This window comes from Xenopus tropicalis, chromosome 3 (assembly GCF_000004195.4).
Source record: "Xenopus tropicalis strain Nigerian chromosome 3, UCB_Xtro_10.0, whole genome shotgun sequence".
In the NCBI taxonomy this organism is placed as follows: Eukaryota; Metazoa; Chordata; class Amphibia; order Anura; family Pipidae; genus Xenopus; species Xenopus tropicalis.
This window is the reverse complement of record NC_030679.2, coordinates 136,866,860-136,884,564: the sequence shown is the minus strand read 5'-3', so window position 1 is coordinate 136,884,564 and position 17,705 is coordinate 136,866,860. Positions and strand designations below refer to the sequence as shown.

Sequence of the window (17,705 nt, the reverse complement as noted above, 5' to 3'; positions counted from 1 at the left end):
TTATAGGGGGGGTTATATGGAGCAATAGGAGGAGTTATAGGGAAGGGTTATATGGAGCAATAGGAGGAGTTTTAGGGAGGGGTTATATGGAGCAATAGAAGAAGTTATAGGGAGTGGTAATTTGGAGAAATTGGAGGAGCTACAGGTTTCTTTATATGGTGCAATAGGAGAAACTAGATAGATAATATTGTCCGACTAAAGTAAATTTGCAGTAAAAAGTTTAGGATAGAAATTTACTTGCTGGAACCCCAGTCACTGACTAGCACATACCCTTTTCTTAATTCTTTAGTCATTCTTGGAGATTTAGAAGGGTGGTAATTTTTTCATATATTTGTCATTTTGTTATACTTGTTAAGTATTAAGAAATAATGTGGATGAATAGTGGGTGAATACACAGCCTTCTCTGCTCATTAAAACAAAGCATAATGTACTGTAGTTTAATTAGTCGCAATGTAACATTTTGATTAATCTTTAAAGCCTTAAAACTTATTGTCACAGCCTTCTGTATTTGTCCCAAATCAGCACCCCCTGCAGGACACAGTACATACTGCATACGGCTATATGTACAAAGCCCTTGCTTTGTTGAATGTGCTTTCCCCAGAGCAGCTGCAGCAGAAACCAACACTGATCTTATCTCCAAGATTTATAAACAACTACAATTTGATTTTGAGTAGTTGGATGTTGTACCATATATCAAGACAGATTTGAAATGTATTCTCTGCCTAAGGATATGTTTAAATAAATAAGCCAGAACCCAACTGCTTTCATGCTGTGCAGCTTGTGCTGATGATTTTATTTCCAATTATTGTAGAACTGTGTTTGTGTACATTAAATATATCTTAAATGTAGCAAAGCCAAAGCTTTATGTTAATGCTTTCAGTACATGGGGGGTTACCCCTGGGGGGGGGCTGTATATGTACAAAAACAGCAAATCTCTTTTATGCATTGGCAAGCAGCTTTACAAAAAAGCTAATGGGGAAAATATTAATTAACGGTAGTTAAAGTCATATATCACGCTCTTCTGTGCAATTTTGCAAAATACATTCATTTTTGGTGCTTCTTTATTAGCAGTTTTCCTTTGTTAATACCAGGCTTTAGGCTCACCAGCTCTAAGCTGCTTAGCAGACTGGCCACTGGAATGTTAGATGATGATGATGGTGTCTCTAATAGTTGCCACTCTAAAAAGTTCTCTTTATCTCCTTGCTGCCTTGTACTGCCAGCAGGACTGAAGAAACAGCTTCCCACCAGCACCACAGAATGGAAATATTGGCTCTATGAAGATCTGACTCTATTTGTAAAGGTGGCCATACACAGGCCAATTCTAGCTGCTGATATCGGTCCCTTAGACCGAATCAGCAGCTTATTGGGCTGTGTAGGGGCAGCAACGACGGGCCTGCCCGACCGACATCTGGCCTGAAATCGGCCAGATATCTATCGGGCAGGTTAAAAAATTCAGTCGGATCAGGGGCCGCATTGGCTTGTTGATGTAGTCTCCGAACCGATTGTGCCCATTACCATTGTTATAATTCGATCGTTTGGCCCCAGGGCCAAGCGAGCAGATCTTGGTGTGTATGGCCACCTTAACATGTGTTAGACAATGTAGGTGGCATCTCCAATAGAAGCTGCTCTGTGCAGGTCTCTCCTTGCCTGCATACTTTATATTGTAAAGTTGTACCAACAGCAGGATAGAAGAAAGAGCTTCCATTCAACACAGCTTTCTATGTGTCTCACTATGGAAATAATGGATTTTCTTGGTGATCTGTCATGGATCTGATGGACTGACTCTGCTATTCAATGAGGTTTGAAGTAAACCTATGAAGAATTGTCCCTGCCACCCACTTGCTTGGTAACTTCTTGCATCAGCCATTGGTAATGTCACAGCATGTCTCTGCATCTTGGGCATGCCCTCAGTCCATTGTTATCTGCTAGGATTTCCATGGTCTAAGTGTCAAATATCTAGTCTTTACAATAGGTAAAGGCATTTTTCCATTTCTGTTAAACACTGCCTGTCAGATCCAAACCGGGATACAAAATGGAACATGGCCCAAACAGCCCCCCACCAGCCCACTAAATAGCAACTGTCTATGGCATCTTACAGCAGCACCTCTGGCATTTGCCAGAATCCATAGATTGCCAGTCCAGAATTGCTGCCTGTGGATTAGATAGATACACTGAAGAGACTTGGATAATGTGACATGAGAAGATTGATGACCACATTCTACCATAAAAGTGTCAATCTCCCAAAAAGGCGGCACCCCCAATTCAGTGGAACATTCAAGGTTATATTCAAACCCTTGTTTTCATTTGTTTTCATATAATCAGCTTTGTCACCTTTGGAAAACCCTTATCATTTACATACATAGCTAACTCGATCCTTGTATTCTGGCAGTGGGCTGACACCCTGCACTGTTCCATCAGCCAATCCAGTTAACCCCAACCAGTGGCACAGAAGCAACATGTTGCGCACCAATCCCCTGTAGGCTGCCAACATAGGGGCTACCAAATAACAAATCATGGCCCTTATTTGGTACCTTTTCAGGTACATTTTAATTGTTACGTTTGAATGTGAGTAAATGAGGCCCTTTATTTTGCCAATAAGCAGCATGAGATTTGTGTTTACTAACAATAAGTTGTATTTAATTCTATCTGCATGCTTTCATTTAAATTACTTTGCTTATAAATAGACACGTGGTGAGCAGAGGATAATCCTTCATAGTAATACCCTAGACTAGCCGTTTAATTCCCATATAATTAGCTGTTGTAGTGAGTGGCAATCCTTACACACCCACACATTATACTCACTCGATGGAGCTCTTAGATCTGTGATGTATGGAGGAAGGCATTTAGAGTGCCGCTGAGCTAAGGCTAAAACAGTTAGAGTGCCAATGCCCCTGCCTGTCACTGTTTCCTATAGAGCTGTAGTATAATACACGCAGCCAAAGGCAGATTTGCTGTTGGTGCCATTCAGAAATGCTCACATAATCTGCTTTAGGAAGGGGTTTCATGTATATCTTTGTCGGAACCAGTGACAAATTGGTGCATTTTGACCACCTAAGCAGGGGTGGTCAAAACCCACTGTGTGCCATACACTGCTCTTACACTATAAACATGGGTGTTAGCATTTGGTCACTGTGCTGGGTGCTGGGTGCAACTATGCCAGGTGCAAATATGCACTTCCTTACACCCTCAGGAATCAGTTTAGTATTTACCATGTAGTTTGTAACTAATTGTTCTACTGTACCTCTTCAGACTCCGTCTGTACCCCATTCATTATACATATTCACGTGTGCCCTATATGCACATTTTTGGTAGGTAAGGGGCTAAGCAACAAAAGTCAGTAAAGGTGCTAAATAGCAGCATCTATCTGAATAGGTACAGTGATCATCACCAAATTCACACATTGAGCCAGTACATGGACTGGTTGCACTGATATCACTGGAGGTAGAACAGAAAGAAACCGAACATGGCAAGCTGCTTGGTTGAGTGGTACCAAAGAAAAATGCCCAGAAAAAGCCCCCAGCGCAAAGGGTACGTCACATCCACTTTAAGGTGTTGTCTCGTATTAGGGTGGATCTTTTATTTCCTTGGAATAGATGGTAAGATAAAAATGCAGAGTTGGCCTTGATCAAAGCAGTCTCAGGGCTCATGAAAAATTACTTCTGCCTAAACGTTCAACTGAGATTGTGTTATGTGATTAAGGCTGTCACTATAGCAAATCTCATCTTGCTTCTTTATTAATGGGCATTTCTCCTTATAATTACCATTTACTATCATCATCATTTATTTATATAACACCAGCAAGTTACTCATCATTTTACATTATTTATGAACAGTGGTCTTCCAATAATTTAATAAACAAGGGCTACAGAGTAAATAATAGGAGCAGAGGGACCTACCTGCAAGGCATTACAGTCATTATGCTAAAATCCTGAGGCAGTTGCTGTGGTTTGTTAACTATAGGCACCATCTCTCTCTACTATACCTGCTATCCCACAGCCCCAGTCCCTTCCCAGAGGCTATTATCCCCCCACTGTTACTATAGGCACCATCTCTCCCTACTATACCTGCTATCCCACAGCCCCAGTCCCTTCCCAGAGGCTATTATCCCCCCACTGTTACTATAGGCACCATCTCTCCCTACTATACCTGCTATCCCACAGCCTCAGTCCCTTCCCAGAGGCTATTATCCCCCCACTGCTACTATAGGCACCATCTCTCCCTACTATACCTGCTACCCCACAGCCACAGTCCCTTCCCAGAGGCTATTATCCCCCCACTGCTACTATAGGCACCATCTCTCCCTACTATACCTGCTATCTCACAGCCCCAGTCCCTTCCCAGAGGCTATTATCCCCCCACTGCTACTATATAGGCACCATCTCTCCCTACTATACCTGCTATCTCACAGCCACAGTCCCTTCCCAGAGGCAATTATCCCCCCACTGCTACTATAGGCACCATCTCTCCCTACTATACCTGCTACCCCACAGCCACAGTCCCTTCCCAGAGGCTATTATCCCCCCACTGCTACTATAGGCACCATCTCTCCCTACTATACCTGCTATCCATCAGCCCAAGTCCCTTCCCAGAGGCTATTATCCCCCCACTGCTACTATAGGCACCATCTCTCCCTACTATACCTGCTACCCCACAGCCACAGTCCCTTCCCAGAGGCTATTATCCCCCCACTGCTACTATAGGCACCATCTCTCCCTACTATACCTGCTATCCCACAGCCCCAGTCCCTTCCCAGAGGCTTTTATCCCCCCACTGCTACTATAGGCACCATCTCTCCCTACTATACCTGCTACCCCACAGCCACAGTCCCTTCCCAGAGGCTATTATCCCCCCACTGCTACTATAGGCACCATCTCTCCCTACTATACCTGCTATCCATCAGCCCCAGTCCCTTCCCAGAGGCTATTATCCCCCCACTGCTACTATAGGCACCATCTCTCCCTACTATACCTGCTACCCCACAGCCACAGTCCCTTCCCAGAGGCTATTATCCCCCCACTGCTACTATAGGCACCATCTCTCCCTACTATACCTGCTATCCCACAGCCCCAGTCCCTTCCCAGAGGCTTTTATCCCCCCACTGCTACTATAGGCACCATCTCTCCCTACTATACCTGCTATCCCACAGCCCCAGTCCCTTCCCAGAGGCTATTATCCCCCCACTGCTACTATAGGCACCATCTCTCCCTACTATACCTGCTATCCCACAGCCCCAGTCCCTTCCCAGAGGCTATTATCCCCCCACTGCTACTATAGGCACCATCTCTCCCTACTATACCTGCTATCCCACAACCCCAGTCCCTTCACAGAGGCTATTATCCCCCCACTGCTACTATAGGCACCATCTCTCCCTACTATACCTTCTAACCCACAGCCTCAGTCCCTTCCCAGAGGCTATTATCCCCCCTCTGCTTCTATAGGCACCTTCTCTCCCTACTATACCTGCTATCCCACAGTCCCTTCCCAGAGGCTATTATCCCCCCCACTGCTACTATAGGCACCATCTCTCCCTACTATACCTGCTATCCCACAGCCACAGTCCCTTCCCAGGGGCTATTATCCCCCCACTGCTACTATAGGAGCCATCTTTTCCTGCTACCATCAAAAAGTTGAATATGGGTTGCAATAGTGAGTTTGTTATTTGTACACATCTAAGATTACATATCCGTTCAGTACAGAAGAATAAACAAAGGATGTGTCCGTTTAGTGCAGTAAAGTCTTTCCCGTTGAAGTGTTATTATAGTCATGTCCCTGCATGCTGAAATATTTTAGCCTTTAGTAAATCTGTTACTAGGCTGACTAGGGAAGTTTGTTGTTCATTTCAGTACATACGAAGAGACTGGACCTTTTGACCTTTTGTGGCAGTGAACGTGTTAATATCTGCAGTCTTAGGGATTAGGAGGGAATAAAATGGGCATCACGTGGTATTATGGTAATCTGGGATCTCTGGCAGAGGCGCCTGGCAGTTCACAGAGGACAAGGGACAATGGCTAGTGACAGCAAGAAGACTGTCCTGGTAACTGGGTGCTCATCGGGCATTGGTCTCAAGATTGCAGTTCAGCTGGCAAAGGACCCACAGGAACGTTATTATGGTGAGTAACTGCAATAGTGGGTTATTGGAGTAATACGACCAGTCGTAAGAAGGATAATTAGCTGGAAAAGGAAGCGGTTACAGAGCAATAGTTACAGGGAGTGTCCTTTGGAAACGAAAAGGAGTTATGGGCAAAGGGCATAAGGAGCAGCAGAAGGAGTTATTGCAAGAATTTATATGAAGCAATAGTAGGAGTTACAGGGAGGGGTTATATGGAGCAATAGGAGGAGTTATAGGGAGGGTTATATGGAGCAATAGGAGGAGTTATAGGGAGGGTTATATGGAGCAATAGGAGGAGTTATAGGGAGGGATTATATGGAGCAATATGAGGAGTTATAGGGAGGGGTTATATGGAGCAATAGGAGGAGTTATAGGGAGGGATTATATGGAGCAATAGGAGGAGTTATAGGGAGGGTTATATGGAGCAATAGGAGGAGTTATAGGGAGGGATTATATGGAGCAATAGGAGGAGTTATAAAGGGTTATATGGAGCAATAGGAGGAGTTATAGGGAGTGTTATATGGAGCAATAGGAGGAGTTATAGGGAGGGTTATATGAAGCAATAGGAGGAGATATAGGGAGGGGTTATATGGAGCAATAGGAGGAGTTATAGGGAGGGGTTATATGGAGCAATAGGAGGAGTTATAGGGAGGGTTATATGGAGCAATAGGAGGAGTTATAGGGTGGGTTATATAGAGCAATAGGGGGAGTTATAGGGAGGGGTTATATGGAGCAATAGGAGGAGTTATAGGGAGGAGTTATATGGAGCAATAGGAGGAGTTATAGGGAGGGTTATATAGAGCAATAGGAGGAGTTATAGGGAGGAGTTATATGGAGCAATAGGAGGAGTTATAGGGAGGGTTATATAGAGCAATAGGAGGAGTTATAGGAGGGGTTATATGGAGCAATAGGAAGAGTTATAGGGAGGGTTATATGGAGCAATAGGAGGAGTTATAGGGAGGAGTTATATGGAGCAATAGGAGGAGTTATAGGGAGGGTTATATAGAGCAATAGGAGGAGTTATAGGAGGGGTTATATGGAGCAATAGGAAGAGTTATAGGGAGGGGTTATATGGAGCAATAGGAGGAGTTATAGGGAGGGGTTATATTGAACAATAGGAGGAGTTATAGGGAGGGGTTATATGGAGCAATAGGAGGAGTTATAGGGAGGGGTTATATGGAGCAATAGGAGGAGTTACAGGGAGGGGTTATATGGAGCAATAGGAGGAGTTATAGGGAGGGGTTATATGAAGCAATAGGAGGAGTTATAGGGAGGGTTATATAGAGCAATAGGATACATTTTTTATTTGATATTGCTGCAAACAATTCATCAAATCTTAAAACAGAAAAGACAGTTCTATATTCTTCCAGTTATCTGGGTCCGACTCTTTCATTTTTTTAAATCATTAATTATCATCCCCTTAACAGATTTAATAGACAAAAGTATTTGGGCCCGATTCACTAAAGTCCGAAATAAGGAGTGCTATTTATAGCATGCGTTAAAAATCTTATCACTTCTTATTTTTCGCTCGATTCACTAAAAGGACACTTGTCATAATTAAGAAGCGATGTTCTTGGTGTTATTTATCTTGCGATGACATATTTTCAAGCAATATATTACGCAGCGCACAACATATTACGCAGCACGTTGCTTGAAAATATGTCGTTGCAAGATAAATAACGCCAAGAACATCGCTTCTTAATTATGACAAGTGTCCTTTTAGTGAATCGAGCGAAAAATAAGAAGTGATAAGATTTTTAACGCATGCTATAAATAGCACTCCTTATTTCGGACTTTAGTGAATCGGGCCCTTTGTTTTTAAGCTCCTCACAGATTGTATTCCTAGTAGCATTGGATACCATAACAGATCAGCACTTAATATTTAACAACAGATACAGTTTCTTCCTATCAGACTGCAGGAATTCATGATACAATATCTGCCACTTTATCCGTATATAAATGCACTGCTGAGCATACCCTGCTTATATTTACCCACTATACTCTGTGAGAAGGGGGCAAAGAGGGCCGGTGGAGCGCAGTCTATGGGTTCCCCTTTAATAGAGGAATCATATTATGTAAACTGACAGTTTTTCAGTTGTCTCTTCCCTGCATTATCATGAGACAGATGAAACCCTATATAGGAGAACATTGCTAACATTGTTTATCCTATTCCTTTAGGGAAAAAAGGTACTTAAATATAGTTTTTTTCATATAGTCAGCATCCCCTCTGAAAACACTCTCTCACATGACAAATAACTGGATCTCTGTTTTGCAACTAAATCTAATCTTGTGTTTGCATTTGGTATCTTCATGTACCCCCAGAGCAGCAGGGTAGCAATACATGGCGGAACACAGTCCTCATCTCGTCCAAGGGAGTCCACCAGTTACAATTAAAGCTACATAATCTACCTGTAGCACACTGAGCAGTCCCTGCAGGGCCAGGAATTTCTTCCTACTCGTCTTTTTGTTAAAGGGGTAAACAATGGAATCTTTCACTATGATCTTTAGGCAAATAAAGCTGTCTTTTCCTGATCTTCTGCACTCATAGAAATTTGGTAATACCCAGATCTTAAGTCAATCACTAAAGCTGGCCGTACACGCACCGGCAATATCGTACGAAACCTCGTTTCGTACGATATTCGGTGCGTGTATGGCAAGTCAGCGAGTCAACCGATATCACCGGAGGCTGCTGATATTGGTCGACTCGCAGATCAGCCAGGTTAAAAGATTTTGATCAGGCGCCATAGAAGGCGCCTGATCACAATCTGCCTTCAGGGCTGAATCGGCAGAAGGAGGTAGAAATCCTATTGTTTCTACCTCCTTATTGGCCGTTTCAGCCCTGAACGGTTAGTGGCCGATTGTACGATCTTTTGTGCAACACAAAAGATCGGAAATCGCCACGTGTGGGGCCACCTTAAGAGTCCTAAAAGTCATTGGAACCTATTACCTTGTATTTTTTTCTCATACCCACTTTGTCACTTTGTATATCCCATCTTTTAACTGAAGATGAGATGACAAAGGATCATCATGTCTCTCAGGTAGTTCCCTATAAGACAGTTATCTCTTAAGTCATTTTTCATGTTTAGCTTGTTCTGTATTCTCAGTTATTTTATAGGTTAATTGCCCTGGATCATTACTGGTTCCTTCTCTCTTGCGTATAGGTGCTCTTTCACTTTCATATTTCTTTTTCTTCTGCATCACCTGGTACCCACCATCTGCTGGTTTTGCTGGTATATGAGGCAGCTCTTGCTTAGGTGGCATCTCAGCAACTTCTGTCATGCAATTATCTGCTTTATTAGCCTCATGGATAACTTGGAAAACAGCTTCAGTTGGCCAAATTTCTCATTTCATCCTATTCATCCTGTTAAATGTCTTATTCATTAGCTTATCAAGATCCAACTCTCCCTCCACCCTGTGAGAAGCTTTAGGGCAGTTGCAGAAATAATGACCCACAGCAGAACACAGGTTACATACAATATCTCTCTGATTCCTCTGATCCCTCTGTGTCCCATGCGGTTACACTGTGAGCATCTGATCTTGTCACAGCTATAGGCAAGGTGTCTATTGGACCCACACTTATAGCAGGTTCTGGGCTGGCCAGGATAAAAACACCTTTATCTCTTGCCCCTTTATGGGGCAAATGTTCTTTTGTGCTTCCATTTTGCAATAATCTGATTTAAATCTATTTATCAATTAATTTATTAACATGGGTCTTATTTAGCTCCCACAGTGTAATCTGAATCCTCCCCCCACTCTTCAAAGTATCCTCCATCACTTTGTGAGGTTAATACATCTTTAGCATTGAAAGCACAATTTGTTTATCCCTTTATGGTCACTGGTTCTGACTCCTGAAACAGGGTAGCGGAAGTCAGTTGAGAGAACTGACTTCTGCTACACAGTTTCAAAAGTCAGAACCAGTGGAGCAGATAAAATAAAATTCAATATCTATTCATTTTAAACTGAATTTGGTCTAGAAACATATCAGTGCTGGTAGGGAAATGCATTTTCTTTGTACTGTTCTAGGGCACAAAATGTTCATTTATGAACTCACCTGTCATTATGGAGAGAGATACTGACACAATCCATTAGGGCACTTGTGTCTAAAGAGGCTCCTTTACCCTTACATGGTTTCCAATAGTGATAAACAAAATTTCCACCAGGTTTCGCCATGAAAAAAGCCCATAGGCTCCAATGGCTGCAAAAAAAAGTTGTGCAGTAAAAGAAAGTGGTGCTTTGGCCAAGAAAACATGCCCCTTGCCTTCAATGCATTTTGCGAATTTTAGCCTTTTTTGCCTAATCTTATTCCTAATTGGCATATGCAAATCAAGCTACTGAAGGGTTAAAATAAATGTGTGTGCAGCGCACAGCAGAAATTTTTCAATTTCCGTGTTTATGTGATGAAAAGTCACATGATTTTAAGGATTCTGTATTTCGACCAAATCGTGGATTCAGTGCATCCCTAGTTCTGATGAATGGTGTGCAATTTTACCTGTTGATCCCAGTAAATACCATATATACTCGAGTATAAGCCGATCCGAATATAAGCCGAGGTACCTAATTTTACCTAAGAAAACTGGAAAAATGTATTGACTCGAGTATAAGCCTAGGATGGGTAACGCAGCTGCTACTGCTAAGTTGTTTTTTTTTTTTTATTAACTGTCAGGCAAGTTTGGGAAGGCTAAGGAAGCTGCCATACTAAGTATCAAGTACTTGCCATCCTGCTGTGCGCTCCCCTGTGTGCACTCTCATCCTGCTGTGAGCGCTCCCATCCTGCTGTGTGTTCTCATCCTGCTGTGTGTTCCCATCCTACTGTGTGTTCCCATCCTGTGTGCTCCCAGCCGTGTTGCAGATTTCTGTCAACGTTTGCAATGCAGAAAGGAGAGCACACGTGCAAGTCAGCGTTCGTTCGTCCACGGAGGGGGGACGGTGGTGCGCGCACAGCGGATGCCAGACAGTTACATCTTCACATCCATATACTCGAGTATAAGCTGAGGGTGACTTTTTCGGCACATCTTTGGTGCTGAAAAACTCGGCTTATACTCGAGTATATACGGTACTCTGTAAATGCTGTTCCCAACTGGCCTGGGTGGGTGTTGACAACTATATTTTGCTCCTCCTCTTTGACCATTTTCTGACCAAGGTGGATGTCTGCTGTGGAGCCTCGGACAACCAGGCCCCAGTAAAAGTGTGTACCCTAAAGGGGTTCCCTGGGGAACAGGGATCCTGTGAATGAGGTGCTTAGCAACAGGAATAGTTTTGTCATAGACACACTAGGAGTTTAAATTAGACAGAGGTAGGAAGTAAGAGCAACCCTGTGCTCCACCGGAGGATTGATAGCTGGAGATAGCTCTCCCAAGGCAATAGTGGCCTTGAGAGGACCACAATAATTAAAGGGATTCAGGCTAGCTTTTATTGCATAAACATTTCTACTGGAGGGGATCTGGGCCACTAGCTGGTAGCTCCTGAAGGTCTATCTTGCAACCTTCCAGACAATCACCCCAGTGGTGCAAGTATTGTTTTCTGTGTATGGTGTCTTGTTGCAGTTCCTCTACCTCAACTGATGCTGTGATTATTAATCCTGTGGTGTTTTGCTTCAATCTGTTCTTCACACAACAAACTCAACAAATCTTTTCAGTGATAAGGAGATTAAATAGCTGGGATCCTAAAGCTCCACTAAAGGAGGAGAAAGGAATGGGATAGCCTTTAGTCCTGATTCAATAAATGAATTGACATGAAATGAGCACTGGTAAACTCCAGTCGGTGCCTCAGGGCTGTAACTGCACTTTTTTGCCTTATAACAGACACATAATTCTAAGCAACTGTGTTATATACATTCATTACAAATTTGCAATGGTTTTTTACTTATTTGAATATATAATTGCTATTAGAATTAGTGTTTGCCTGTCCTTTTCTATTCCCTGCCCTGGGGGCTCTGAAACAATATAACACAAGGCGGCAGCCTGACAGACCTGACTTGCTGGAGGAGACCGACCTTTGCAACATTGTTTAAAAAGTAACAGCCAGAAGTTCAGCAACTGCTGCAATTACATTTACAAATAACTTTAAAAGCACTAAAATTAAAAGTTGCTTGGGATTATGTTTTCTTTTATTTGGCAAAAATAATTTTTCAACAAATAACTGTTATTGTTCTTAATGTTTTAATGCTCTTTTCTGTCTCCACAGTGGAAATTAAAATGCCTTATGATTGCGCAAATCTGTCCCATTTAGCTTCACTAAAAAACCAGAGAAACACATTAAAGGGATTCTGTCATGATTTTATGATGTTCTTTTTATTTCTAAATGACACTGTTACCCAGCAAATAATTCCCTCTGCCATTTAAACTTTTATTCTTGAACCGACAAATGTATTTGTAGCTGTAATATTGGTGTGTAGGCGCCATCTCAGTGCATTGTGCCTGAGTCTGAGCTTTCAGCCAGCGCTACACATTAGAACTGCTTTCAGCTAACCTATTGTTTCTCCTACTCCCATGTAACTGGAGGAGTCCCAAGCCGGACTTGGATTTCTTACTATTGAGTGCTATTCTGATACCTACCTGGAGCTGCTATCTTGCTCCCTTCCCATTGTTCTGCTGATCGGCTGCTGGGGGTGAGTGGGGGGGATATCACTCCAACTTGCAGCGCAGCAGTAAAGTGTGACTGAGTCTGAGCTTTCAGAAGGAGCCAGCGCTACACATTAGAACTGCTTTCAGCTAACCTATTGTTTCTCCTACTCCCATGTAACTGGAGGAGTCCCAAGCCGGACTTGGATTTCTTACTATTGAGTGCTATTCTGATACCTACCTGGAGCTGCTATCTTGCTCCCTTCCCATTGTTCTGCTGATCGGCTGCTGGGGGTGAGTGGGGGGGATATCACTCCAACTTGCAGCGCAGCAGTAAAGTGTGACTGAGTCTGAGCTTTCAGAAGGAGCCAGCGCTACACATTAGAACTGCTTTCAGCTAACCTATTGTTTCTCCTACTCCCATGTAACTGGAGGAGTCCCAAGCAGGACTTGGATTTCTTACTATTGAGTGCTATTCTGATACCTACTGGGAGCTGCTATCTTGCTCCCTTCCCATTGTTCTGCTGATCGGCTGCTGGGGGGTGCGGTACCACTCCAACTTGCAGCGCAGCAGTAAAGTGAGACTGAAGTTTATCAGAGCACAGGTCACATGGCTGTGGCACCCTGGGAAATGAAGAATTTCAAAATGAAATAACCCATGATTTCCCATGACAGAATTTCTTTAAATGCAAGTCAATGGGTGTTCTTTCATGGCTACTGTGCAACCTTTTTTTTTTACCACGTATTTCATTGGCTACATCATACTAGGAGTCAAAGATAAGGTCAATGTCCCCCTAGCTTCATACAGTGTGTTGCTTTTTTTGTGGCTAATTCTCCCTTTTGCCCACAGTAATAGCCACCATGAGAGACCTGGGGAAGAGAGGCAAACTGGAGGCAGAGGTGGGAGAGTCCCTCAACAAGACTCTGGAGATCAGGCAGCTGGATGTGACCAAAGAGGACTCAGTCAAGCAATGTCTGGATGCCCTTCCCTGTCAGACAGTTGACATCCTGGGTAGGTGGTTTAAAAATGTGGCTCTTGGCAAGCAGGTTATTTTATCCAATCCTGTCTTCCATAGAGAATGTTCCTTAGTCTGGACCCATACTAGGTCATGTGTACTTCTGGGAACTATATAAATTAAAGGGGTGGTTCACCTTCAGGTTTTCTTTTAGTATGTTATAGAATGTTATTTTCTTAGCAACTTTTTAGTTGGTCTTCTTAATTTATTTTTATAGTTTTTTTTTAATTATTTGCCTTCATCTTCAGGCTTTTTCCAGCTTTCAGACAGGGGTTACTGAACCCAGCAGCCAAAAAAGCTATTGCTTCTTGAGGCTACCATTTTATTGTTATATTTACTTTTTATTACTTATCTTTCTACTGACCTCTATTCATATTCCCATTTCTCATTCAAATAACTGCCTGGTGGCTAGGTTAAATTGGACCCTAGCAACCAGATAGAAGCTGAAATTCCAAACCTGGAGAGCTGCTGAGTAAAAATCTATATAATGCAATAAAACTCCACAAATAATAAAAGTTGCAAATTGTTTCAGAATATTACTCTCTACATCTTACTAAAAGTTAATTTAAAGCTGAACAACCCCAGCTCTTGAAGGTGCAATTAGCCTGTAGGACAATATATGTAACGGCACTCACTCTGTATCCTCTCACAGTGAACAATGCGGGCGTGGGGCAGATTGGGCCTATAGAAAGTTTATCCATGGAGGACATGAGGAAGGTGTTTGAAACCAATTTTTTTGGGGTTGTGCATCTAATTAAAGAGGTCCTTCCTGGGATGAAGAAGCGTGGGAGCGGCCATATTGTGGTAATCAGCAGCATTATAGGACTTCAAGGTGAGGCTCGACTCAGTTTCCATTTTGGCTGTAATAGAATGGCAAACCTGTGCATGGCAACCCGTTCCATAACCCTGATATTGCTTCCATTCTTAGTCAATTGTTCAACCAGTTTAACGTTAGACGTTCTGCCTCATTCTTATCTACCTTTGCATTGCTTCTAGGGGTGATATTTAATGATATTTATGCTGCATCAAAATTTGCCATTGAGGGATTCTGCGAATGTCTGGCCGTTCAACTCCTAAAATTTAACATTTTGTAAGTATAACAAAAAGCCAGGATGTAAACGAGCAGCCCATATTCATCACTACCATAGGACGCAACCATGAGATCTCATCATAGTATACAGGGGGGATGTTTATGGTACATACTATGGTACATCTCTACCATTATGAGTAAATGAGATCAATCCTTTATGTCCCCTGTGGCCAACTTTGTATCTTTGCCCAGTGGTTGCTTTAAGAAAAATTACCCATCCACGCAACTGTAGTGCATACACCAGCCAACAATATGGGAGCCCTTGCCCAGCCCTAACCCACCCACCTGCTTATATTTACTTACCCTATGATAACACTAAATAGGTTAGGCTGAATAGCCAATATGGGCAGGCCTGAAATGGAATCTGTGGATTCAGGCAAATGCCACAGGGGCTGCTGTAAGATGCCATAGACACTCACTATTTATTGGGCCTATGGGGGGCTGTTTGAGTCTCTGTGTACTGAAAATCAGGCCCAGACTGGCAATCTGTGGGTTCAGGCAAATGCCAGAGGGGCTGCTGTAAGATGCCATAGACACTCATTATTTATTGGGCCTATGGGGGGCTGTTTGAGTCTCTGTGTACTGAAAATCAGGCCCGGACTGGCAATCTGTAGGTTCAGGCAAATGCCAGAGGGGCTGCTGTAAGGTTCCATAGACATCCCACCATTTATGGGCTTGAGGGGGCTTTTTAGGATTCTGTGTACTTGAAATCGCAGGGCCTATTTTAAAGCCCAGTCCAAATCTGCATATTGGGGTGAAACTCTTACTTGATCCCCAAAAATGAGTCTACTCAAATCAAATTCACTAGAAAGCCCAATTTAAAGAGTGTTACAAAACAATAGGAGGGCTATAGGAGGTAAAGCCTCTGTCCAGTCAGCCTGAGAGACAACCTAAAAGTGCAAGTCACTTGCTGTAGTGTCCATAAGGGAAGGGGGGATGCAATAGGAAAATAACTGACTATGTTTCTATAGTGTCTCCATGATAGAACCAGGCCCGGTGAACACAGAATTTGAGATGAAGCTGTTGGAAGAGGTGTCCCGCTCCGACTTCCCTGGTGCCGATGCTGACACCATACGCTACTTTAAAGACATCTATCTCCCTTCGGCCCATGAGATCTTTGTCAGCATGGGGCAGACACCTGAGGCAGTGGCAAAGGTCAGTGGCTTGGGAGGGGGACATCAAATGCATCCGGAGACCATAGTATGATGTTGATAATGCCATTCTGTCTGAAGATAGTTTACAGTTAGCCTTTGTTCTGCATATTATAGAAGGAAATAGGTGTGGAGGTTTATGGGAATAACTATAGGCTCATGGGGCCCTATTATAATATATGGTGCAGGGCATTCTCTTTATCACTCATCTGTTCAAAAAAAGACCAGCAGTTCCTTAATCCCAGTCCCTCTACAAACCAAAATGTATCTTCCACTATCTTTTGTCTATGGTAAATATTTGCTCCCATAGGGCCCTTGGGTCTCAGGTATAGTCATATCCCCTGCAAACCTAATATCTACATGATTAAGGGCTTCCTGCCCTGGGAAGTCCCTGATTTCATATCCAACCAGTCTCCTGCTTTTCTCATGGCGCCATTGTTATTCTGCAGGCAACAGTAAAAGTGATCGGAATGAGACAGCCGGTGTTTCGGCACCAAACCAATGCCCTCTACACCCCACTCACTGCTTTGAAATACGCCGACAACACTGGGAATTTATCAGTCAGGACCTTCTATAACCTGCTCTTCAACTATGGCACCCTCTTCCACTGCAGTCTCGGCTTCTTGAGGTGCATCACCTGCAACTGCTTCCGCAGGAGGGTAATGCCGGTCTGAAGATGTCACGGCACCAACAACGACCAGTTAGCACCTACTTGTCATGTTTTCCCTAATGCCAAAAGCTGTCATTTTCAGTTACAGTCATTACAGTTAAATCCATACAAAGTTGGCTTTTTTCATTCTGTCATTTTATCTCCTTAACAAAATGACTTACTAAAATATCCATGTTTCTTCTGGAGCAGGTTGATATTTTTTCCCAGCAGCCTGAGGTTCTGAAACTAGCACCAACCTCAACTCAAGCAGCATAGGGCACTGAGCTTAATACTGGAAGGTCGTGCCAGGTGCATTCTGGGAGGCATGATCGTGTAGAACTTCTGCCCCTCTTGCTCATTTAGCACTGATCCCCAGCCAGTGGCTCTTCAGCAACATGTTACTCACCACGCCCTTTTGATGTTGCTCCCAGTGGCCTCAAAGTAGGTGCTTATTTTTACATTTCTGGCTTGGAGGCAAGTTTTGGAAGCTCAGAGACACAGTTAAACTCCAAACAGAGCTTCTTTCAGGCCAGCAGCCCACATGGGCTACCAAACAGGGTCGGACTGGGCCGCCGGGACACCGGGAAAAATCCCGGTGGGCCCCGGCCCTAGTGGGCCCCAGCGGCCCAGTCCGACCTTTGCCGGCGCTCCCCGCTACTGACTGTTACTCCCCGACGCGTTCAATTTATACGCGCTCGGGGAGGACGTCAGGCGGGGGCCCTTCGGGGGGGTTAGGGGGGCCCTTGGGGGGGTTAGGGGACGCGGCTGGGGCACCTGCAGGGCCCCTGGGGCGGGAGCCCCGGTGGGCCCTGCACCCCCCAGTCCGACCCTGCTACCAAATAGCCAATGACAGCCCTTATTTAGCCCCCTCAATGCTTGGCTCACTAACACTTGCTCACAAGTAAAAAAGGTTGGGGATCCCTGCTCATTAAGCATAGGGCCACATTTTTGACTACAGTCTTTAAATGATATACCATGTGAAACTACCCCTATTTTTTATTATTTATAGGAAATATAAACCCTCAAAATGTAAAATTAACATAAAATAACATAAAATATGAGATGCTTTACAGTCAAAACATTAATTATGTGGTTTCTAGTTTTCAAGATATTTGCAATTTTAATAAACT

General features: G+C 43.5%; 1 protein-coding gene across 1 annotated transcript; it reads left to right on the top strand.

Moving 5' to 3' along the window:
- Positions 1-5,848: 5,848 nt before the first annotated feature.
- rdh8 (retinol dehydrogenase 8) lies at positions 5,849-17,175 on the top strand. Its single transcript, XM_031899379.1, has 6 exons — positions 5,849-6,110; positions 13,520-13,681; positions 14,338-14,517; positions 14,682-14,775; positions 15,747-15,930; positions 16,376-17,175. The coding sequence occupies exons 1-6, from the start codon at positions 5,948-5,950 to the stop codon at positions 16,598-16,600; spliced, it is 1,008 nt and encodes a 335-aa protein (XP_031755239.1). The 5' UTR covers positions 5,849-5,947; the 3' UTR covers positions 16,601-17,175.
- Positions 17,176-17,705: the final 530 nt, after the last annotated feature.